The 21,643-nt window shown below is 39.0% G+C and overlaps 1 protein-coding gene across 1 annotated transcript in view; it reads left to right on the forward strand.

Annotated features, from left to right (window-relative positions):
• The window catches only part of SDCCAG8 (serologically defined colon cancer antigen 8), a 249,008-nt gene that overhangs the window by 76,815 nt on the left and 150,550 nt on the right, over positions 1–21,643 (forward strand). The window contains exons 11-12 of the mRNA XM_011955705.1: positions 8,901–9,035; positions 12,071–12,187. Coding sequence (XP_011811095.1) covers positions 8,901–9,035; positions 12,071–12,187 — 252 coding nt within the window. The remainder of the gene's footprint in view (positions 1–8,900; positions 9,036–12,070; positions 12,188–21,643) is intronic.

The raw sequence follows: 21,643 nt of genomic DNA on the forward strand, positions 1-21,643 counted from the left end.
TATCGCGGTCCCGGTCTGGAGGTGACTTTCGTGGTCCCGGTCTGGAGGTGACTTTGGTGGTCCTGGTCTGGAGGTGACTTTGACGGTCTGGGTCTGGAGGTGACTATCGCGGTCCCGGTCTGGAGGTGACTTTTGTGGTCCCGGTCTGGAGGTGACTTTGGCGGTCCCGGTCTGGAGGTGACTTTGGCGGTCCGGGTCTGGAGGTGACTTTCGTGGTCCCGGTCTGGAGGTGACTATTGCGGTCCCGGTCTGGAGGTGACTTTGGCGGTCTGGGTTTGGCAGTGACTTTCGCGGTCCGGGTCTGGAGGTGACTATCGTGGTCCCGGTCTGGAGGTGACTTCGCGGTCCCGGTCTGGAGGTGACTTTCGCGGTCCCGGTCTGGAGGTGATTTTGGCCATCCCGATCTGGAGGTGACTTTCGTGGTCCCGGTCTGGAGGTGACTTTGGTGGTCCCTGTCTGGAGGTGACTTTCGTGGTCCCGGTCTGGAGGTGACTTTGGTGGTCCCTGTCTGGAGGTGACTTTCGTGGTCCCGGTCTGGAGGTGACTTTGGCGGTCCAGGTCTGGAGGTGACTTTCGCCGTCCTGGCCTGGAGGTGACTATTGCGGTCCCTGTCTGGAGGTGATTATCGTAGTCCAGGTGGGAAGTGATGGTATCTTAAATGCATTTCTTTAAAGACTGTTTCACATTACTTGTTCTTCTCAAATTCTCTATAATACCACTTTTCCTCTTATTCTCAGCAGAGAGCCTTACTTCCCTAACAACAGAAAATTAAAGCCACTGAGTGATGACCACCTCAACTATTTATCTTCCCCATGCCCAATAAATGTTTACCGGTATTCCAACCCAGTCTGAATGGGAAAGGCGTCTTCCTAATCCTTTCCGCTTCCCGTGGACGCCGTTTCCGTCACCCCCTTGAACTCATTCCATTTGTTCGCTCCACTTTTCTGAATCAATCTTTCCTTCACTACAGTCTCTTTCTTATCCTCAGGAAAATACTTTCAAGTGTCTCTTACTGTTGAAAGAAACAATCTTTCTTGTAATCTGTGGTTCTTAATTTTTGCTACACAAGAAATTCTAAAAATCTGATTGTCCAAACAGTACCCCAAGCCCATTACATCAAAATGGCTGAGTAGCATCCAGTTGTCAGTATGTTTGAAACTCACCCAGGTGATTCCAGCGTGCAGCCAAAGTTGGAAACCACTTCAGTAATTCCATCTCCCTCTTTGACTCTTTCTCTTAATAGTTGAGTTCCTTGAAAGATTTGTCCATACATGTTGTCTTTATTTTGTCACCTCTCACTTCAACTTCCATGCCACAGCCAATGAAATTACCATTGCTATGTTCACTGAAGATCTGTTTGTGCTATATTTCTTGATTTTTTTTTCAGTTTTATTCTCCTTAAAAGATTCTCTTTCCTTTTATGATTTCTTTGAATTCAAATTCTTGATTTGGGAGAATGATGATGTGTGCTTTTTACATTACTCTGAGTTTAAAGTGCGTTTGAGGCAATAAAGGAGACACATCTAGAAAGCAGCTTGATAGGAGGTTCTAGAGTTTAGCAGGGAGCTAAAGATTTAGGTGTCTTCAGCAGTACTGTGGCTTGAGTTCCATGTATATGTAGCCTTAGGACCGAAAGCTTCAGGACTAGAGCTGTTTGATTTCTAAATCCTTAACTGTACACTGAGCTCCCAAACCAGCTTCACTTTCCACCTTCCCTATCCCAGTGGACCCACTGTTTAGCCAGTTATCCAGCACAGAAATCTTGTCACTCTTTTCTCCCCCATCTTTCTCACCGCACACATCTCATCATCACCAGGCTCTAAGACTTAAGCCCCCGAGCATTTACATTGCCCTGTCTCTCCGTCCTACTGCTCCTCATATCTCATCCTTGGATGGTTCCTGTAGCCCCTGTGGGTCTCACCTCCTTCCTATCTGTTCTCCAAACTGCGGCTGGGATGATCTTTCTCAACATGTTAGGCTCTTGCTTTGAAATCCTTTCACGTCTCCCTGCAACCTTGGATAAAATTTAGGATCCTTTATCATAGCATGAAGACTCTACAATATTCTTCCTCTCTTTGGCTCTCAAGTCTTATGTTCCTTCATTTTTCTTCTTTGCACCCTCACCACACTGATGTACTTGTACTTCCCCAAGCATGCACATATGCCTATCTTCCATACTGCTTTTTTTCAGTGCAGGGTTTTGCGTATGCTTTGCCCCCTGTCTAGAGGAATCCTCCTCTGCCCTCTTTCATTGATTCTTCAGAGTTGTTTGTATTTGAGACAGGGTCTCACTCTGTCGCCCAGGCTGGAGCTCAGTGGGGTGATCACGGCTCACTTAGCCTCAACCTCTTGAGCTCAGGTAATCTTCCCACCTCAGCTTTCCCGGTAGCTGGGACTACGTAGGCGTACCACCATGCCTGGCTAATTTTTTGTGTTTTTTGTAGAGACAGGTTTTTGCCATGTTGGCCAGGCTGATCTCGAACTCCTGGACTCAAGCAATCCACCCTCCTTGGCCACTCGAAGTGCTGGGATTGCAGGTGTGAGCACTGCGCATGGCCAAGAGTTTTTCTTGGTACCATCTCCTCTCAGCACCTCCCACAACTGAATTGGGATGGTCTCCTGTGGGCTCCCATAACCCAATTCATTACAAATTCATGTTGAATAGTTTGCTTCCCCTAGTTCAGTGAGTCCCTTGCATGTAACATCCTCAATGCCTGGCACATTCCTCTCATATAAAATGTGCTCGGTATATATTAGATGAATGAAGGAATGAATTACAAGGAAAAGAAAAAAGTCCCTATGCCATTGGGAAGTTATGACTAAAATGCTAAGAGTTCAGAGGATCAGAACTGATTGTCTGCCAGAGATCGTGGAAGGCTTTGCGGAAAAGATGGCATTTTCATTGAGCTTCCAAGAATAGATGGGATTTAGAAACACAGAGCATGGGGGAAGGAATGCCACGTGTAACCAATATGAATAAGACATGGAAAGGAGATGAAGTTGCGAATTGAGTGTTGTGTAAGAGACAATGGTATCAATAGCAAACACCAGCTATTGTTTACACCTAGGAAATTGGTATTTTTTGGTTGTTTGCTGGAAACCATTTGCCTTGCTGAGTAGTTCTACTGTGTAGAAGTATGTTGATGAGAATTCCTGATAAGAAAGGAAAAACGCAGGCTGAAGTGTGCCTGGCAGTGTTCCAGGTACCTTCATATGTAACAGAACCTCTCTCTTATGCTGACAGTTGTTTCATGAATAAAGGTGGTGACAGAAATGCAGCACAGTTTTTATTTATCATTTATTTATTTTTAACTTTTAGATTCAAGGGAGTACATGTGCAGGTTTTTTACTTGGTTATATTGCATGTTGCTGAGGTTTGGTTTACAAATTATCTTGTCACCCCCTACATGAACAGAGTACCCAATAGTTAGTTTTTCAACCCCTGCCCCGCTCCCTCCCTCTCCTCTCCAGTCATGCCCAGTTTCTGTTGTTGCCATCTTTATATCCGTGAGTACCTAATGCTTAGCTCCCACTTGTAAGTGAGAACATGCAGTATTTGATTTTCTGTTCCTGCGTTAATTCACTTCGGACTATGGCCTCCAGTTTCATCATGTTCCTGCCGAAGACCTGATTCCATTTTTTATGGCTGCGTAGTATTCAGTGGTGTATATGTACCACATTTTCTTTATCCAGTCCATTCTTGATGGGCACCTAGGTTGATTCCATGTCTTTGCTATTGTGAATGGTGCCGCAGTGAACATGTGAGTATGTGTGTCTTTTTGGTAAGACAATTTGTTTTCTTTTGAATATGTACCCAGTAATGGGATTGCTGGTAGAATGGTAGTTCTCAGTTATTTGAGAAATTTCCAAACTGCTTTCCACTGTGGCTGAACTAATGTACATTCCACCAACAGAGCAGAAGTGTCCTTTTCTCTGTGGCTTCTCCACGATCTGTTGTTTTTTGACTTTTGAATAACAGCCATTCTGACTGGTGTGAAATGGGATCTCATTGTGGTTTTGATTTGCATTTCTGTGATGATTAGTGTATTAGTCTGTTCCTGCGCTGCTATAAAGAAATACCTGAAACTGGGTGATTTATAAAGAAAAGAGGTTTAATTGGTTGATGGTTCTATAGGCTGAACAGGAAGAATGGCTGGGGAGGCCTCAGGAAGCTTTCAGCCATGGTGGAAGGGAAGCAGGCATGTCTTCTGTGGTTGGAGCAGGAGGAAGAGAGTGCAGGAGGAGGTGCTACACACTTTTAAAACAGCCACGTCTTGTAAGAACTCACTATCATGAGAACAGCAAGGGGGAAACCCGCCCCTATGATCCAATCACCTCCCACCAGGCCCCCCCTCCAACATCAGGGATTACAATGTGATGTGAGATTTGGGCTGGGGCAGAAGTCGAAACCATATCACTCATGAGTGATCTTGAGCACTTTTTCATGTTTTTTGGCCATTTGTGTGTCTTCTTTTGAGAAGTGTCTGTTCATGTCTTTTGTTCATTTTTTAATGGGGTTGTTTTCTGCTCGTTCAATTGTTTACTTTCTTTTTTTTTTTTTTTTGAGATGAAGTCTTGCTCTGTCATCCAGGCTGGAGTGCAGTGGCGCGATCTCGGCTCACTGCAAACTCCAGCTCCCGGATTCACGCCATTCTCCTGCCTCAGCCTCCTGAGTAGCTGGGATTACAGGCATGTGCCACCATACCTGGCTAATTTTTTGTATTTTCGGTAGAGACGGGGTTTCACCGTGTTAGCCAGGATGGTCTCGATCTCCTGACCTCGTGATCCACCTGCCTCGGCCTACCAAAGTGCTGGGATTACAGGCGTGAGCCACCACGCCCGGCCAATTGTTTACTTTCTTTATAGATTCTGGATATTAGACCTTTGTGTGATACATAATTTGTGACTATTTTCTCCCGTTCTGTAGGTTGTCTGTTTACTCTGTTGATAGTTTCTTTTGCTGTGCAGAAGCTCTTCAGTGTAATTAGGTTCCACTTGTCAATTTGTGGGTTTTGTTGCAATTGCTTTTGAGAAGTTAGTCATAAATTCTTTCCCAAGGCCCATGTAGGACTGAATGTTGTGTAAGACAGAATGGTATCAATAGCAAACAGCAAACACCAAACAGCAAACAGCAAACCTGGCAAACACCAGAATATGGTGAAGGGTAAGAGCCCAGTTTCATTCTTCTGCATATGGATAGCCAGCTATCCCAGCACCATTTATTGACTAGGGAATCCTTTCCCCGTTGCACATTTTTGTCAAGTTTGTCAAAAATCAGATGGTTGTATGTGTGTGTGACTTTATTTCTAGGTCTGTATTCAATACCACACATTTCTGAGCTAGAGTCATTGAAGACGCTTTTGTCCCTAGGAAGCCCTGGCTGACATTTGTCTCAAGATCCTGCTCTAAAGAAAGATGTGTGAGTAAAGAGCTGACAGTGGTCCTAGCACTGAGGTTCCAACTCTCACCAGGAAATGGCAGAAAATGGTTTTGAAGTAAGAGGATTTAGAGTTGAATCCAGCTTGACCTTTCTGTGACCTTGAACAATTCACTTAACCTCTCTAAGTTTCAGAGGAGTAAATAAAGTTAATACATCAAGAATTGATAGAATTAAGTGAGATAATGTTTAGAAAATATCTAATATAATGTCTGACTTACCATGGGCATTTAATAAAGTTTAGCTTGTGGCTATTGTTTTAGAGAAAGAGAGAAGGAGCCTTATTGGATAGAATTCTTGGCCCTTCATGTTAGTAAAAGCAGACAGACTTTTATATAAAGCCCAGCTTTACCTTTTACTTATTAGTTTGAATGAACTTGGGCAAGTTACTTAGTTTTCTGAATCTCATTTTTTCAAGTAAAAATTAATTCCACATAATTCCTTCTCTAGGGGATTCATTTTTGATTTATTTATTAGAGACAGGGTCTCACTGTGTCATGCAGGCTGGAATGCAGTGGTGTGGTCATAGCTCATCATATCTTCCAACTACTTGGCTCAAGCAATCCCCCTGCCTCAGCCTCCTGAGTAGCTAGGACTACAGGTATGTGCCACCGTGCCCGGCTAATTCAAAAAAAATTGTAGAAATGGGGTCTCATTTTGTTGCCCAGGCTGGTCTTGAATTCCTGGCAGTCCTCCTGCCTCAACCTCCAAAAGCAGTAGGATTCCAAGCATGAGCCACGCTGCCCGGCCTTTCTAAGGGGATTTAAAGAGAGAATGTATATCACACTGCCTGGCACAAGAACGTAATGACTAACCGATTAATTGTAACATTGTAAGTGCTAGGTGGTTAAAGTTAGTGCTAGAACAAGAACCTCTGCTTTCCTAACAGTAGGAATACTTGTGAAACTTATAGATTTTCTTTCTTTCTTTTTTTTTTTTTTAATTCCTCCCTTACTTTTCTTTTTTTAAAAAATTCCATTTGTGTGGGAAACTGTAGGAGAACAGATGCCTTCTACCTAGACAGGTTTGAATCATTCCCCGTCAGCAGTACTTGCTGTGAGTTTGTGTGTTTTCTTCATTAATGGTCCTTGGTTGCACTGAGCACTCAGCTTTGTTAGTTCATTCAGTCATTGATCATCTATTTATTGAGCACCCCCTGAAGTCCACACATTTTCTCAATTGCTTTCCTTGACAGTATCCATTGTTAAAATCCTTAATTCTTATCTGTTGCATAGGGAGTACAGCTTCATACCATGTTCAATACACTAGGGACTGCTCTGCAGAAATTTCTATCAACCTCTCCCAACCTGGGTGTCCTTGTCTCTTCCTTGCCCCTGTCAAAGTTTAAAGGACTTACCTGATGTCAACGTCCTGGACATCCAGCAGTGTTGCAGCTGTGTCTGTGTTACTTCTGGCTCTGCAACAGATGTGGATGGAGAAGCTCCTGCCGTGTAATGTTGACTTCCAGATGGTGGGCGTGGGGAAAAAGAAGGTGTGACAACAGGAGGGGGGACCTCAGAAAGTGCGCGACAGGAGGTAGCAGACAGGTAGTGGGCAAAGTAAGGAAATGACGGGTGGCAGAGGGAGGAATCCTAAGGAGCGGGAGAGATTTGTGACATGCCTTAGAAGAGAAATGGACTAGAATTTATAATTAGCAAAATAAAAGTATATTTACTTCAAAAACCATACAATGTTAAGATGTTTACCGTCAGTTATGTATGTCCACATAAATAAATAAAATATGATTTTTAGTATCTGGTAATTAAAGTTTGTTGCTGTCATATGGTTCCAGAAAAGCTATAATTACACATTCATGATATGTGTACTCATGAACTCAAAATTTTAAATTAAGAAATTAAATTGATATTTTTGATTTGTGATATTTAACTTCTTTTCAACCTTAGGTTTATATTGTAATGTGCTCAAGAATATTTTTTAGTTTGTTATTAGTAAAACTAATTGTATGTGAAAATTAGATTTGTAGACAATCCTTTGATGATAGGGACATGTAAACAACCATAAGTCAAATATACAATTCTCCACTACCTTCAGAAAAGTTAATTAATATATCTGCCTAAATTATTTTCATAGGGTAAACTTTAACTAGTTCTATAGTTCAAAGGCAGACACCTGTCTTTGTTTTATTGCTCTAAGGGTCTTAATTTACTACAGCTTTGGTTCAATGTTGATTTTTATCATAGAATTTTAGTAATTGATTTAAGTTATAAAACTGAATTCACACCCATGTTAGCATACAATGGTAAATTTCAAATATCATTATTTAAAATGTGTCACCAGTTCTTGTTTTAACAGATAAAAATTGATAGGTATTCCTATATATTTTGCTGCTTCTACATTTTAAAAACTGCCAGTACAGTAAGCAATTAAGAGCCTAGAAGAGCGACTTCCTGGAAAAGAACAAAACGTAATTGGAAACCAAAAGCTATAAAAGATAAATCTAAGATCTAGAAAGCATTTCTAATCTTGAGAAGAAAAACTGAGAACCTAATATCCATAGAGTCCATTGGAAAGCCATTTATTCTCATTATTTATTCATTCATCAAGTATTTGGTACCTCTTGGGGAACTTCTACTCTAATGAAGAAACAGACAACTAAAAACAGTGGGATGAGTACTGTGGTCGAGGTACACAGAGGTCGTGGTGTGACGGAGGTATATATACTGAGATTGTAGGAGCACATGCCATAGTGATATTCAAAATATTAATCTCTACAGTGTGGGAAATGGTGAGAGTGGATACAGGCTACAAACAACAGGCATGACTGTCCAGTGCACACTAGCTGAATATCAACCCTGAACATGGGAAGGGTCACCTGTTTCGTGCTGGGAACTGGAGTCAAGGAAGACTTCCTAGAGGAGAGGAGATAATGGCTGAGCTGAAACCTATAGGAGAAATGAGGGAGAACTAGATAATAGGGGGTCGGTTGGGGTTTTACCAACAAAGGGCACTGCACAGAGCCTCGTCTTTGTTGGTTTTGGGGGAAGGGTAGTGGGACCCACAGCAGACCAGTTGCTCTCTGTAAAGAACTTCCTCCCTTACTCTCCCCATCTGTCCTTTTATACCCTCCATGTGGAAGAAGGGTTTAAGAGTTGTCTGCTTCTGTATCTCCTCTGAATGTATCTATGGCACTCTGTTTCATAACTTAATTGAGTGTTTGATATCTGTCACCTTAGGGTTTCAACCAACACCTTGATTTTATCACCTTGTTATACATTTTTCAAAATAAGGTTAGAGATCAGGGGGATGAATAGGAGAGAAGTACATATTTCAGTTCACTGGGCATAGATGAATAGAGGAAGGAGAAAAATGAACATACCCAATCCACAGAGAAATGGCTCACAAAGCCCAGTGACTATGCTGAGATGCTATTAATTCAAGAGAAGTTTTAGTATTTGTTTTGTCAAATGACATTATTGTTTAGGACTTTTATTTTCCCTTACAGATGTTGATCTTGTCTCAGAATATTGCCCAACTGGAGGCCCAGGTGGAAAAGGTTACAAAGGAAAAGATTTCGGCTGTTAATCAACTAGAGGAAATTCAAAGCCAGCTTGCTTCTCGGGAAATGGATGTCACAAAGGTACAGAAAGAGATGTTCGTGTAATCGTTACTTAAGGAAATATTTTCTTTGAAAAATGTTTTCCTAATGTACAAACCTCTTACTGTTATCAGGAGGAAGTTTGGAGTAGAAAAGTTTTGTGATTTCAAGAATAATAAAAGGCCACCTAACGGTTACTCAGCAAACATTCAGTTACTGTATGCAGCCCCTTAATGGGTATTGCGTGTACAAGAATGAATTAGACACAAATCATGGCCTTGAAGAGCTTAAGGGTTGAGTGGTGGAGACAGACTTACAAATAAATAAGAGTTGAGTTGTATTACTTCAATTATTGAATATTTGATAAATCTCATTTTTCTAAATTAATTAGCAGTGCCTTGTTTTTTCCATAGATAGCATAGGGTTGGTGTTTACAATAATTGCCAAAGATATATATTTACAACTTAAAAGGTGTGCTTGGCATAAAAAATCTTCCACTTCCTACTCCTTTTCAGACTTGGTCATTAAAATAAAGATTCTAATACTACATGATCTTATTGTATTGGTGCTTAACTTTATACTTGAAAATACTACATTGTCTGTGCTATGGGCGTCACTGGTTCGTGAATCAAGAACTAAAATGTTTAATGGTCTTTACTGGCAATGATTAAGATACATATTGTAAGAAATACTAGTAGTCCTTCTAGATTTCAATAGTTAATTGCTTTAAAACAAAGAAACTAATAAAATCAATTTATTTTTTACCACTAAATACATAGATAATTTGCTTAAAATACTCTTTCCATATTACCTTTTATTCCTCAATGTATTTTCCAAAATTTTGACATATTTGTAATGCCATTGTTGCTCTGTAATTCAGTAATTAAAATTAATTTTAACATATATTAGGAAAGGGAGCCATTTTCCCCTTTTTCTTGAGTTTCTATAATTCTCCATTTGCTTTTTAAAATTCCTATTAGCTAATGTAAAAGTGTAAGAAGCTCAAATTTTTGTGTGGAGATAGGGTGGAAGTGAAGGAATTAGTTCAGAAGGATGGGAATGCTTAACCTAGATTTATAGGTGAAAGCTACGATAAGACAGTTTTCAGTTGTTAATAGAGAGGCAGCTTTCTGTTGAAGTCAGGACAGCAGAGAGAGAGAGTTATCTGTCTCAAGAACTAGCTGAAAGGACATATGCATCAGAAGAGTGATCAGACTAAATCGCCTTGAAGTTGCTTCCAACATGGAGATAATGTAGTTCTGGTTCAATTTAATGTGCTAATTTATTTGAAAAAGAATTTCAGTGTTGTGGATAAATGTAGCAAATGCTGAACTGAAAGTAGTAAAGCAGAGAATCGTAGGAGTAAAATGAAGGGATAAAATAATTTTAAATATGACCTGATGCTTAAACAGTTTTTACCTAACAAATTTGTATTGGTGTTGGGTTTTAAACATCATGATTGTATAATCATTATCTTCTGACATTGTCAATTCAGGGTTTTATTCCATTTTATTCGTAGACATAAATAGTGATAGTGAACAATTGAGAAAGGAAATAAAGTATGGCTCCTCTCATTTTTTTTCCTGTCACTCTGAATTTGTAATTTTTATTTAGGTTTAAAATTAATAGTTTTTATAAATTTATAATTTTTGAAATGGGAAGAATAAACTCTCGCACACTGAAAGCATTTGAACTTTCAACAGAATTTTTAATAAGTTCATTATTGTTCTAGCTTTCTGAGGGCCACTGGGGAGAAGAAGCCTGTTGACTTTTTCTTATGTCTTGTCACCATAGCTTTTAAACGTAGATTATTTTTAAAGTTACTTTTTAGGTTCTGTTTTGTTTATTTGGAGACAGGATCTTGTTGTATTGCGCAGGCTGAAGTGCAGTAGCTATTCACAGACACTAGCACAGTACATTGCAGTCCTGAGCTCCTGGGCTCAAGCTATCCCTCTGCCTCAGCCTCTAGAGGAACTGGGACTACAGGTATGCGTCACCATGCCCAGCTTAAATGCATATAGGTTTTATACCTTAGTCTGTTCTAATACCTCAGTAATGATGAAACTGATTTCTAAAGTTTCTAAAATTGTTATTTTTGGAGAAATACCAAATACTTGAAAAGTTTCCAGAAAGCATAACCATGAGATAATATATTAAGAGCCATATATTTGTAAATTAGAAGCCAGGTTAGCTGACTTCTACATTCACTGAACTTTCCATAGGTTCTCAGTTCTCTCAAAAGGCCCATAATCTGCTTATTTAGATATATCTGCTAATAACACCTTCCAAATATATTTCCGTGTCTGTAGCAGCCCTAGATTGGAAAAAATAAATAAAACAAAGTTCTTAGTGTTAAGTATAGAGGATGATATGCAACACTTTTAAGATACTATGTATGTTCATTATTGATGCTATATTATAATTATTTCCTTTTATATTGAATGTTACAGTCGTAAGTGCATAGTCTGCTTAGTTCCGGTCTATGGCTTTTGCCAGAAAATCTTCCTTAACTTGAATACCTGGCATTGTGTATGATAAGATGACATCTGCAAACCTTGCAGTCAATACTGGATACTACAGACCTAAATATCAATAGTATGTCTATCAGCAGACAAAAATTCCTGTATACGTTTCCTTTTAAAGAGCATAACTGACGAAGTCTTTAAAAGAAAACTCTGTCATATACAGTGAATGTTTAACTGTATCAATGTGAATGAATAATAACATAGCTTAACATTTTAACTGCTAACTTTACCTATTTAAGAGTTAGATGATAGTGCATTTTGGTTGATAATATGCAATTGAAACCGTTATATAAAATAATCTTGGGCACATTACTTAAATTCCTTAGTTATGTATTTATTTATCTATAATTTCAAGTTGTTAGAATTAATAATCCCTGATGTTGCTTCTGAATCTTAACAGGCTACGTTGAGTGTTTTAGCAGAAAATGGCATTCTTAGGGAAGTTTTGTTGTATTTTATCCATATGACCTCTAGGGGGCACCAAAGGATCTAATTGCAGGCATTGCCTGGCAGATTCCAGCAGGTAATCATCCAGTTTTTACAATCTAACAGGTGTGTGGAGAAATGCGCTATCAGCTGAGTAAAGCCAACATGGAGAAGGATGAGGCAGAAAAGGAGCACAGAGAGTTCAGAGCAAAAACTAACAGGGATCTTGAAATTAAAGATCAGGTAAGAGAGGACACAGCATAATTGCAGCAATTTAGATGTGAGTAACATTCTTTCTCAAGTTGATGTTGTTTTATTCCTAAGTTATTTATTTGTATTGTTTCTAACTAATGGGATGATCCAGTTTATACTGTTAGGAGAATTTCTTTTATAGTTGCCTAAAATTATCACCTTTCACATGAAATGGTGAGAATACAACAGCGTGCATACACTATTCCAATCTGACAGGTCATAAATATACATTTGGATATGTGTATCTATTACTTACAAAAGTAAAAAGAAATGTTCTAATGCACAGTTTGAACCTAAAATATACATACATAAAGTTCTTGAAAGATGCCAACTTGAATCCAATTTTAAATGAAAAAGTTTAAAATTCGTAAGATGAGATGAGTTGATATGTAAATATGTCAATCAAATTGATTGTTGGCAGAGTGAAACCAGTTTTAGCTGAGATAACCATGAATACGTTTGTTCATGAAGCCTAAATACGGTGACATTAGAAATGTTAGTGGATAAAAGCTGCGTACTTTAATTTCAGTTTGAACAGATGTTTTATGTTATAGCTTTATTGAGATGAAGTAGATACTCGAATTTTAGTTGACAACATGGTTAAAGTTTTTAGAGAGGCAGTTCTAATAGGCTGACTTTTGATTTTCTATTTTTATGTTACAGTACAGGACCTTGAAGGTTTTCATTCTTTATGTTCAATGAAAGCAGGTTGTTTATTCAATGAAAATAATAAGACTGGGTTCTTAGGGTCAATATTTTAAAATAATTGTTTTAGAATTTAGAAGGTGGTCGCTCCAAATAAATTTTTTTCAAATAGGTTTCTAGTTCGAGGTTTTTCATCATATTTTCCAACATATTTTCTCTTTTGAGCCAATGAAGTCTTTACAACAAATGACGCAAAGACAATTGGGGAAAGTATTGAAAACGAAAGTGATAATGAAGATTAGTACAAAAAGCTTTTCAAGTCATAACTGAAATCCTTAGTACTAAATTAAAATCTTGGCAGCCAAAGTAAAATTCTGCGTTTGAACCACTATATTTGGTGTTGTGGTAATGGGTTTTAAATTTTCAGAAGACTTTTAATTATTAACATGTGCAAATAATGAAACATTTTATTTCATCCAGTTGGGGGCGTGCCTGATAGTGGAATGGAAAATGCTTTCTATCAGGGACTGAAGGCCTAGGTCTACTGAGTTTATCACAGATAACTTTTCTTTTGTAATATATTGTAATTTTTTTTAAAGGAATCATATTGGCATACTTTTGGTCTTTTGTATTATTTGAGAGCATTTTGACAGCATAGTATTTTGGACTAACTGAAAAAATACGTCAGGAAAGAGTCTCAGTTATTTAAAATTCCATTATAATTTTCTAGAGGAAAAAAAAAACCATCAGGAACAATAAGAGTATAATATCACTTGTAAAGGAATAACTTGTTTAGAAGCATTTGCAATATTAGAAGTATTTGCAGTATTAAATCTCATTTTAATTAATCCGTGATGGTATGAAGGCTAAAGTTGCCGGATTTACAAGGAGCAGTTTTCATTTGTAAACATTTTCTGATGATAGTAAAACAATAGTAGTTTTCATAATGACATTTAGTGGTATGTTTTTAGATAGAGATGTGCCTTTTTAGGAGAGTCACAGCTTTAGGAATAAGACCTCTGAACAGTTACAAGATGTTTGTGATGTGATGTGATGTGATGCGCTTGTTACCGTTTTTTTCCCGACAGAATGTGAGGAAATCTTACAGGTCTTCTTTTAACTATTTTGTATTGAACAGACAGTTTCAGAAAAGAAAGTAGTGGTGTCTCATTCCATGGATGATTTGGAGGAGCAAAGCAGCAATTGTTCTTTGGTCTTTCAGCCATGACCTGACCTTCTGTCTGTGAGACCAAAGAACTACTTTGCTTGGCCACCATCTGCACTCAAGAGAGAAATTTACATTTAACTTTTAAAAGCGGGGCATGTTGAGCATTTATCTGAAATGCCTACAATAGTAGAAAGTAGATTAAAGTTGAAGTGTTGTGCATCTTACAATTCCACATCACAAGCAGGCTATCTGTAGGTTTGCAAACAAGGTGTTCTTCATAATATAGTCATTTTATTCATGTTTTAGTTCATCTGACCACTTGATACATTTTTAAAGTAGGTGGGAAACTGTGAGATTGGAATGTGTGAGAACAAGAGCCTTTTTGATGTATACAAAATAGGGCAAATGGTTGACCACCAAAATAATTTTCCTTGTGACCTGAGCCTTGGCTCTGGCATAATTAGAAGGAAAGGTTAGGAGAGTAACAATGGCAGCCTCTTCCACCCACTTTCTTCTTTTCTTTGTTATATTGTGTCAGGAACCGATGGGCGGATTATCCTTCCCATCAACTCCTTTGTATCTCTTCAGCTTAGATAATTCCTGTCAGCCTCAGAGGATGCTTCTTGCACCAGAAAAAAAAAAGGCATTTGGTATGGAGGAGAATGTGAGATATGCACTTTGATTTTTATTAGAAAATTTTTTAGGCAATGGTTATACACACACTCGATCAGGGGAATTTAAAAGCATATATGAGAGTACAGGGAATATTGTAATGGGTCCTCACGTTTCCATCACCTACACTCATCATTTTTCCAATCCTCTTCCACAATCCTATTCCATCTATCTCACTTTTTTTCTCTCCACTTCTGTCCTCATCATCACCTTCATCTTCTTTGTCATGTTTTTTCTGCTCCACCTTCTCGTCTTCGTCTTCTTCCTCTTCGTTTCTATCTTCTTCCTCTACCTCTTTTTCTTCTTTTGCAGAAGTATTTTAAATGGATCTCAGACCTTATGTTATTGTACTCATAAATACCCATGTGGATCTATGAAGGATATTTTTACATACTATGTCATTATCATACCTACCAATGTTAACAATACTTCTTTAATATCAAATAACACCCAGCCTATATTCACATTTCTTTGTCTCAAAAATGTTTCTTTTACAGTTGGTTTATTCAAATTAGGAAAACAAGTATGTTTTTGTGTGTTAGAATGATCTGGTGTTACCCTTTTTAATAGGAAATAAACAGAACTCTTAGTAAAATTTCATCTTTCTTTGTTGTTGTCTGTTACATTTTGTACATAATGTTTTGATTGTGCTTTATTTTTATAAAATGGCTCATTATCATTCTAAAGAGGCATAAATTAATCCTACAGCAAACTATTTGAAGGAAATGGCTACCACGTGGCATTCCTGATAATCACATCCCAAAAGGAGCTTCCTAGCATCTGAAACCCCAAATTCATCATTCATTTCAGAGCCTTGTGTTTAAGATTTGAAAATGTTGCAGGAAGCGCTAACGTTGCACGGATGAGCTGACCTGAAACCAGTGATGCATACATAGAGTTTTTTGTCAACTTCCCCTTTGGTAAATGAATCTCAGAAAATGATTCTTTATAGCCCCTAACCTTTGATTAGGACCCAGTGCAAAGTGAAAATACAGGACCCTTTTGTTCAGAAAGCAGGAAAGAAGTGATAGTAAAAAGAACTAAAATATAAAATATTTTCCTTTCTTCTTCAGTCTCTCTCCTTGCCCCTCCTCCCTCACCAACCCAGGCTGGACATGCCTCTTTTTATTTGCTATTTGATGTGAGGCTTCTTCAGCATAGGGATGATAGTTATGGGGGAGTGCAGACCCCACAGGTGCCCGTGACTGGGTGTGCACATGTGGCCTGTCAGCTTCTGGGTTCTTCTTTCCTCTAGCCACAGGATCTACGTCATGTCCCAGCATAGAGCAGGGGGGTCATTCTCCCCCCCCGCAAGGAAGTCAGACAGGTGACCCCTGAGAGACTGCAGTCTCCATACTGCAACACATTTGGTGTCTGGATCAGGGGTGGGTAAGAGGCTCTGCACGGAATCCACTGAGTGTGCTGTGGTACTGCCAGCTTGGGGTGGGAATTCTTACCTCCCTGTCCTGCTCTAAGATGCCAGGGATGGGCACACTTGACTCAGTCCTCTCTAAACACACATTCAGGATTCTGCCAGGGGCAAAAGACACAGCAGAACACACACCTCCCCCAGTGACATGCCCTGGTCCCACCCTGGGTGGAGGACCCCACCCCAGCAGCAGGGCAGGGCGGGATAAAGGAAGCTGGAGAGGAGTATATTTCTGAGAACTGCCTAGGGCTGCACTGAGGCAGTGGAAAGATGAGGCCAGATACAGGAGTTCAGTCTCCATTGTTCCATCAGAGTACACCTACAAAACACAATTCTAGCAGGGCGGTGGCTCACACCTGTCATCCCAGCGCTTTGGGAGGCCGAGGTGGGCGGATCACCTGAAGTCGGGAGTTTGAGACCAGCCTGACCAACATGGAGAAACCCTGTCTCTACTAAAAATACAAAAAAAAAAAAAAAAATTAGCTGGGCGTGATGGTGCACGCCTGTAATCCCAGCTACTCAGGAGGGTGAGGCAGGAGAATCGCTTGAACCCGGGAGGCAGAGGATGCGGTGAGCCGAGATCGTGCCATTGCACTCCAGCCTGGGCAACAAGAGTGAAACTCTGTTTCGGAAAACAAAAACAAATAAAACACAATTCTAAGATAAAAGTGCTGATAATTTCAAGACATTGACCACAGAGTGTTAAACTGCAAGTCTAAGCGCCCTTCGAAATAGCACGTGTGACTGCACTGGTCACGTGCCCAAGAAACTGCCGTGACCAGGGGGTTGGGCGAATGGAGATTTTGCATACTAATATATGTGTATATACCCCCACTTACGTACACAGACACATGTGCATACTCAATATGCTAATGTGCCCAGTATTCATAAAAAAGTGTTAGCCAGCTACAGCTCATAGGTCAAATCTGGCCTGCTATGTTACAAATAAAGTTTTATTGGAAGTCGGCCATATCTACTCATTTCTCTATTGCCTATTGCTGCTTCCTGCAACAACACCAGACTTGAGGAGTTGTGGTAGAGACCATATAGCCCACTAAGCCTAAAATATTTACTGTCTGACCCTTTACAGAAAAAGTTGCCAATCCCTACCTTGAGCATAGAAATACAACTGTATTTTTTAAGTTTCCTCTGAGTTACTAGGATGCTGAGCTTTGAGTTTGAAGACCCATGTGTCTTAAATAATAACAATAGTTTTAGAGTATTTTGCGGTACAACAAATGTGCCACATCTTTGGTCTCTTAAAAATCTGATGGCATTACCAAGTGAGTGTATCACTGATAATCATGGCATTCTCTTATTAGTGTCACATGACTTACTAGCTTGGATGGGAGTGTAAATACAGTATTATTTTACATTTGATGTTTACAATTTTGTTTTTAGGTTGGTTCTAATTTTATTTTTCAGAGATAAGGCTGATATAGAAAGCTTTTTTTTTTTTTTACTGGTATTGTATAAATTATAATTTTGGAGTTGTGGCTACTGTTGAGTTGAAAACATCAAGTTTGAAATGACTTTAATGGAGCAATCAAAGCAAATATTTAGGGTGAGGTATCTCTACAAAATCAATAGATCTGAAAATTTTGGCTGGAAAAATGAGGGCAAAAAGGGATTTGAGGGTTGCTCATATCTACAGCAGTGATTCAGCACTTGGACACTGACATGAAGGATGGAGTGTAGCGACACAGAAATTATCGCCTAAATTCAGTTGAATTAACTAGACTGTTGGAAGAAGTGCATCTATATTGTATGGCTTTGTGTAAGGAGAAGAACGCCTGCCTCCAAGCCCTAAAAGTCAGTCCTGTTTTCTTTCTTTTTTGAGACAGAGTCTCATACTATCGCCCAGGCTGGAGTGCAGTGGTGAGATCTTGGCTCACCGCAACCTCTGCCTCCCAGGTTCTAGCAATTCTCCTGCTTCAGCCTCCCGAGTAGCTGGGACTATGGGAGCACGCCACCATGCCTGGCTATTTTATTGTTGTTGTTGTTGTTTTTTAGTAGGGACAGGGTTTTACCATGTTGCCCAGGCTGGTCTTGAACTCTTGAGCTCAGGCAATCCACCTGCCTCGGCTTCCCAAAGTGCTGGGATTACAGACGTGAGCCACCACTCCCGGCCTAAGTCAGTCCTTTTTAAAGTTAGAGAAATATAAAAGGAATAAAGAAAACTTGAAGAATTGTACCTTTTGCTTAGGGAAGACTTCAACATTGCTTCACGTCTTCAAGGATTTGACAGATTATTTCAAGGAAAAAGTTAAACACCTGATTTGAGTCTTCAATATGGACAGAACAAGAACAAAGGGATTTAACCACAGCAACTACAAATCACAATAGCCTGAGACAAGAATTTTCTGACACGAAGAAGGTTGAAATTGCTGCAACAGGCCATGGAACCTTTTCCCTGGACTTTTTAGTTTTAAATAGTAGCAACAATATGATTTACCCGAAGACCCAGCTTATGGACCTCTGAGGTCCAGTCTTCTATTTGATTCTGGAAGCATCCTAGAAAGACATTGTTGTGTCTTTTAAAAGTGGATAACAGCAGTGTTAGTCTTTTCTACTTGAAACCTAGCACTTACAGATTAAAGTAAAATCCTCTTCCGTTCTATTCTCTGCTTTGTGTCTGTAAAGCTATGTACTCTTTTTCAGAAGGTTTTTGGGGAATATGCTAAGATAATGGATGACGTCTCAAGAGCCAGACTTCAGAAACTTATCCAAGTACCACCTGCAGTCTCACTTCTCCCTCTACAAAATGACTGGGAGAAGGGCCATTTGGGCCTGCCTTTGGTACATGTAATCACTCGGTCCTGGTGATGACAGAGTTGCTCTCCAGTATTCTTCACACCCTCTTTCAGTCTGTAGGCTTAGCACATTCTTGTCCCCCTGCTCCTCACGAAGACAATAGCAGTTCCAGAGGGCTTGGCTTACCCAGACCAGTATGCTAGACACTGTGGGGGTAATAACTAGGAGACCCAGATCCTACCCGTAGGGAGTTTATATTCTAGTTGAGGAGTCAGAGTACACATTCGAACATGCCTTAAGAATACTTGCAAAGCAGCATATCGACAAGTGCAAATTAATGTAGTGTGAACTTCATGCTGGCTGCAACCCATGAGAGGGAGAATCTGGTTCCATGTGTGTGATGCAATAAAGCTTTTTTATAGCATCTTCTCCTAAGTATGCCCTAAAGCATTGTTCAGCATACTTAGATAAATTTGTGTTCTTATCACAGCCTAACCAAGAATTCTGAGAAAATTCTTCAGCCTCACGTATGTCTAATAAATCAGCCTCTTTTGTTCTTGTCCTGGATGATGCTTGAATGGGACAAGTAGGATTTATTGGATTATGCAAATAATTTAAAATATGTTCATTTAATAAAAGTCTAAGTTATTGATTGAACTTATTTTTCTAAAACACTGTGCTGAATTACTTTCTTCATTTAAAATCATCACGTTTTGGTAAAATCACAAAATTAGCAGTAAAAAATATAATTCAATTTTTCTGTCTAAAGGAGCAGTTCCAAATCAATCCAGCGAATAATACCGAGTTGGAGATCATTGGGGCATTCAACATTTAGTCACTTCGTTAATGATTTAGGCAGTTGTTTTCTGAGGCTGTGTAAGTATACCTCATTCATACACTGTGTTTTCAATTAACATGCTCAAAAAAGAATCTATTAATTTCTACTTTTCATTTGATTTTCCAACAAAGATGATAATGCTATTCAAGATAATAATTTTTTTAAAAAAATCAAATGTATAAGCAGAGACAATACATCAGAAAATAGCAATTTAGGTATATTTAGAAGATAAGAGTACAAATCGCAAGCAAAACCAGCTTTCTTAGTAATAATATGCCTTATAGGAGAAACATTAAGAAATAAATGTTTGCCTTTGGATGGGAGTAGAAAACTGTAAACTGGACTCTAAGAATATTCCTGTTGTCCCTGAAGAGATATAATGTTTGCTATATTTTCAGTTTCGGTGGATGAGATGTATTTTGGTTCTTTGAACATTTTTTTGCATGCTTGTTTTGACTGTAAAAGTTGACTCACCAGCCAACTGCCAACTTTGCAAAGTGCCTTCTCAGGTACCAACTCTGCAGTCTGGTAGCTACCAGGTAGTGGCAGTTCTTTGAATGCATCCATGCAGGCCAACAAGCTGAGAGACATTAGAGATAAGACAACTACATATGCTTTCTTCTTGTTTATAGTCCAGAAATATTAGTACCAATATCCAATATTAATATTACTAATTACTACATATGTATACATTTAAAAACATTTATTGTATAAACATAAGTACATTAACAGAAACCAGTAATTCCATCACCCAACAGTGCAAATTGTTTTTATTTTTCTGTTTTACCTTCCACTTTGTGTACATATGCATCTACGATATTTGCAAATATAAATAGATTCTAGTTTTGGTTTTTGCATTTTTCATTTAACATTATCTTAACCATTTTTTCTGTGTTGTTACTTATTCTTCATAGTGATCACTTTACTGTGGCCATTTACATGTACTTTTAAGGGAAAATGATAGTAAGTTAGATTTTGAGAACGGCCACTATGACAGATTTAGAGCCCTTTTGCCCTAAACTTTGTATGTTGCTTTAATTCAATAACCATATATTATGTACCCCTACTTGGCTATAATCAATTTCTGTCAGAAAGGAGTATGTAAGCCAGGTATGCCAATAAATATATGTCAAAGAGAACATAGTAACTATCAACAAAATGCAAAAGGCATGGGAATTTGGGAGGGAAAGATAACATCCTTGCAGGATGGTTAGAATGTTGCCCAGGGCCAGACATGGTGGCTCATGCCTGTAATCCCAGCACTTTAGGAGGTCAAGGCAAGCAGATCACTTGAGGTCAGGAGTTCAAGAGCAGCCTGGCCAATGTGGTGAAACCCCACAACTACTAAAAATACAAGAATTAGCCGGGCATGGTGGTGTGCGCCTGTAATCCCAGCTACTCGGGAGACTGAGGAAGGAGAATTGCTTGAACCCAGGAAGTGGAGGTTGCAGTGAGCTGAGACTGCACCACTGCCCTCCAACCTGGGTGACAGAGCGAGACTCCATCTTGAAAAAAAAAAAAAAAAAAAAGAATATTGCCCAGCATGGATAAAAGAAGAAATTTATTTGGTTAGAAGTTTCAACATGGCAGCTTGAGCAAAGCTCAATGGGGGTGAGAATGGAGGGTGCATTCAAGAACATATGGGTCTTTTGATTCCATAGCATTTTTGTATAACTGACCTCCATATTTCAAGTGCCACTTCTCTGCTATAATAGATTGCCCATAGAAAAAAGGTTTCAGTAATACTCAGAATCCCAATATAATTGTCTGCTTACAATATACTGCATGCTCTGCAGTCAGGCATAGAAGTCATGTTATCATTTGGGAATGTGTGCATATGTATTTCATTTGGTTTGTAGTAGTTTTTACATCACGGAAAAATCTTAAGATTTTTCAAATTTCAGATAACATAAATAAAATAGCATTTTATGTACAGTGTTA

The sequence above is a fragment of the Colobus angolensis genome, unplaced genomic scaffold (genome assembly GCF_000951035.1).
Source record: "Colobus angolensis palliatus isolate OR3802 unplaced genomic scaffold, Cang.pa_1.0 Scaffold40, whole genome shotgun sequence".
NCBI classification, from domain to species: domain Eukaryota; kingdom Metazoa; phylum Chordata; class Mammalia; order Primates; family Cercopithecidae; genus Colobus; species Colobus angolensis.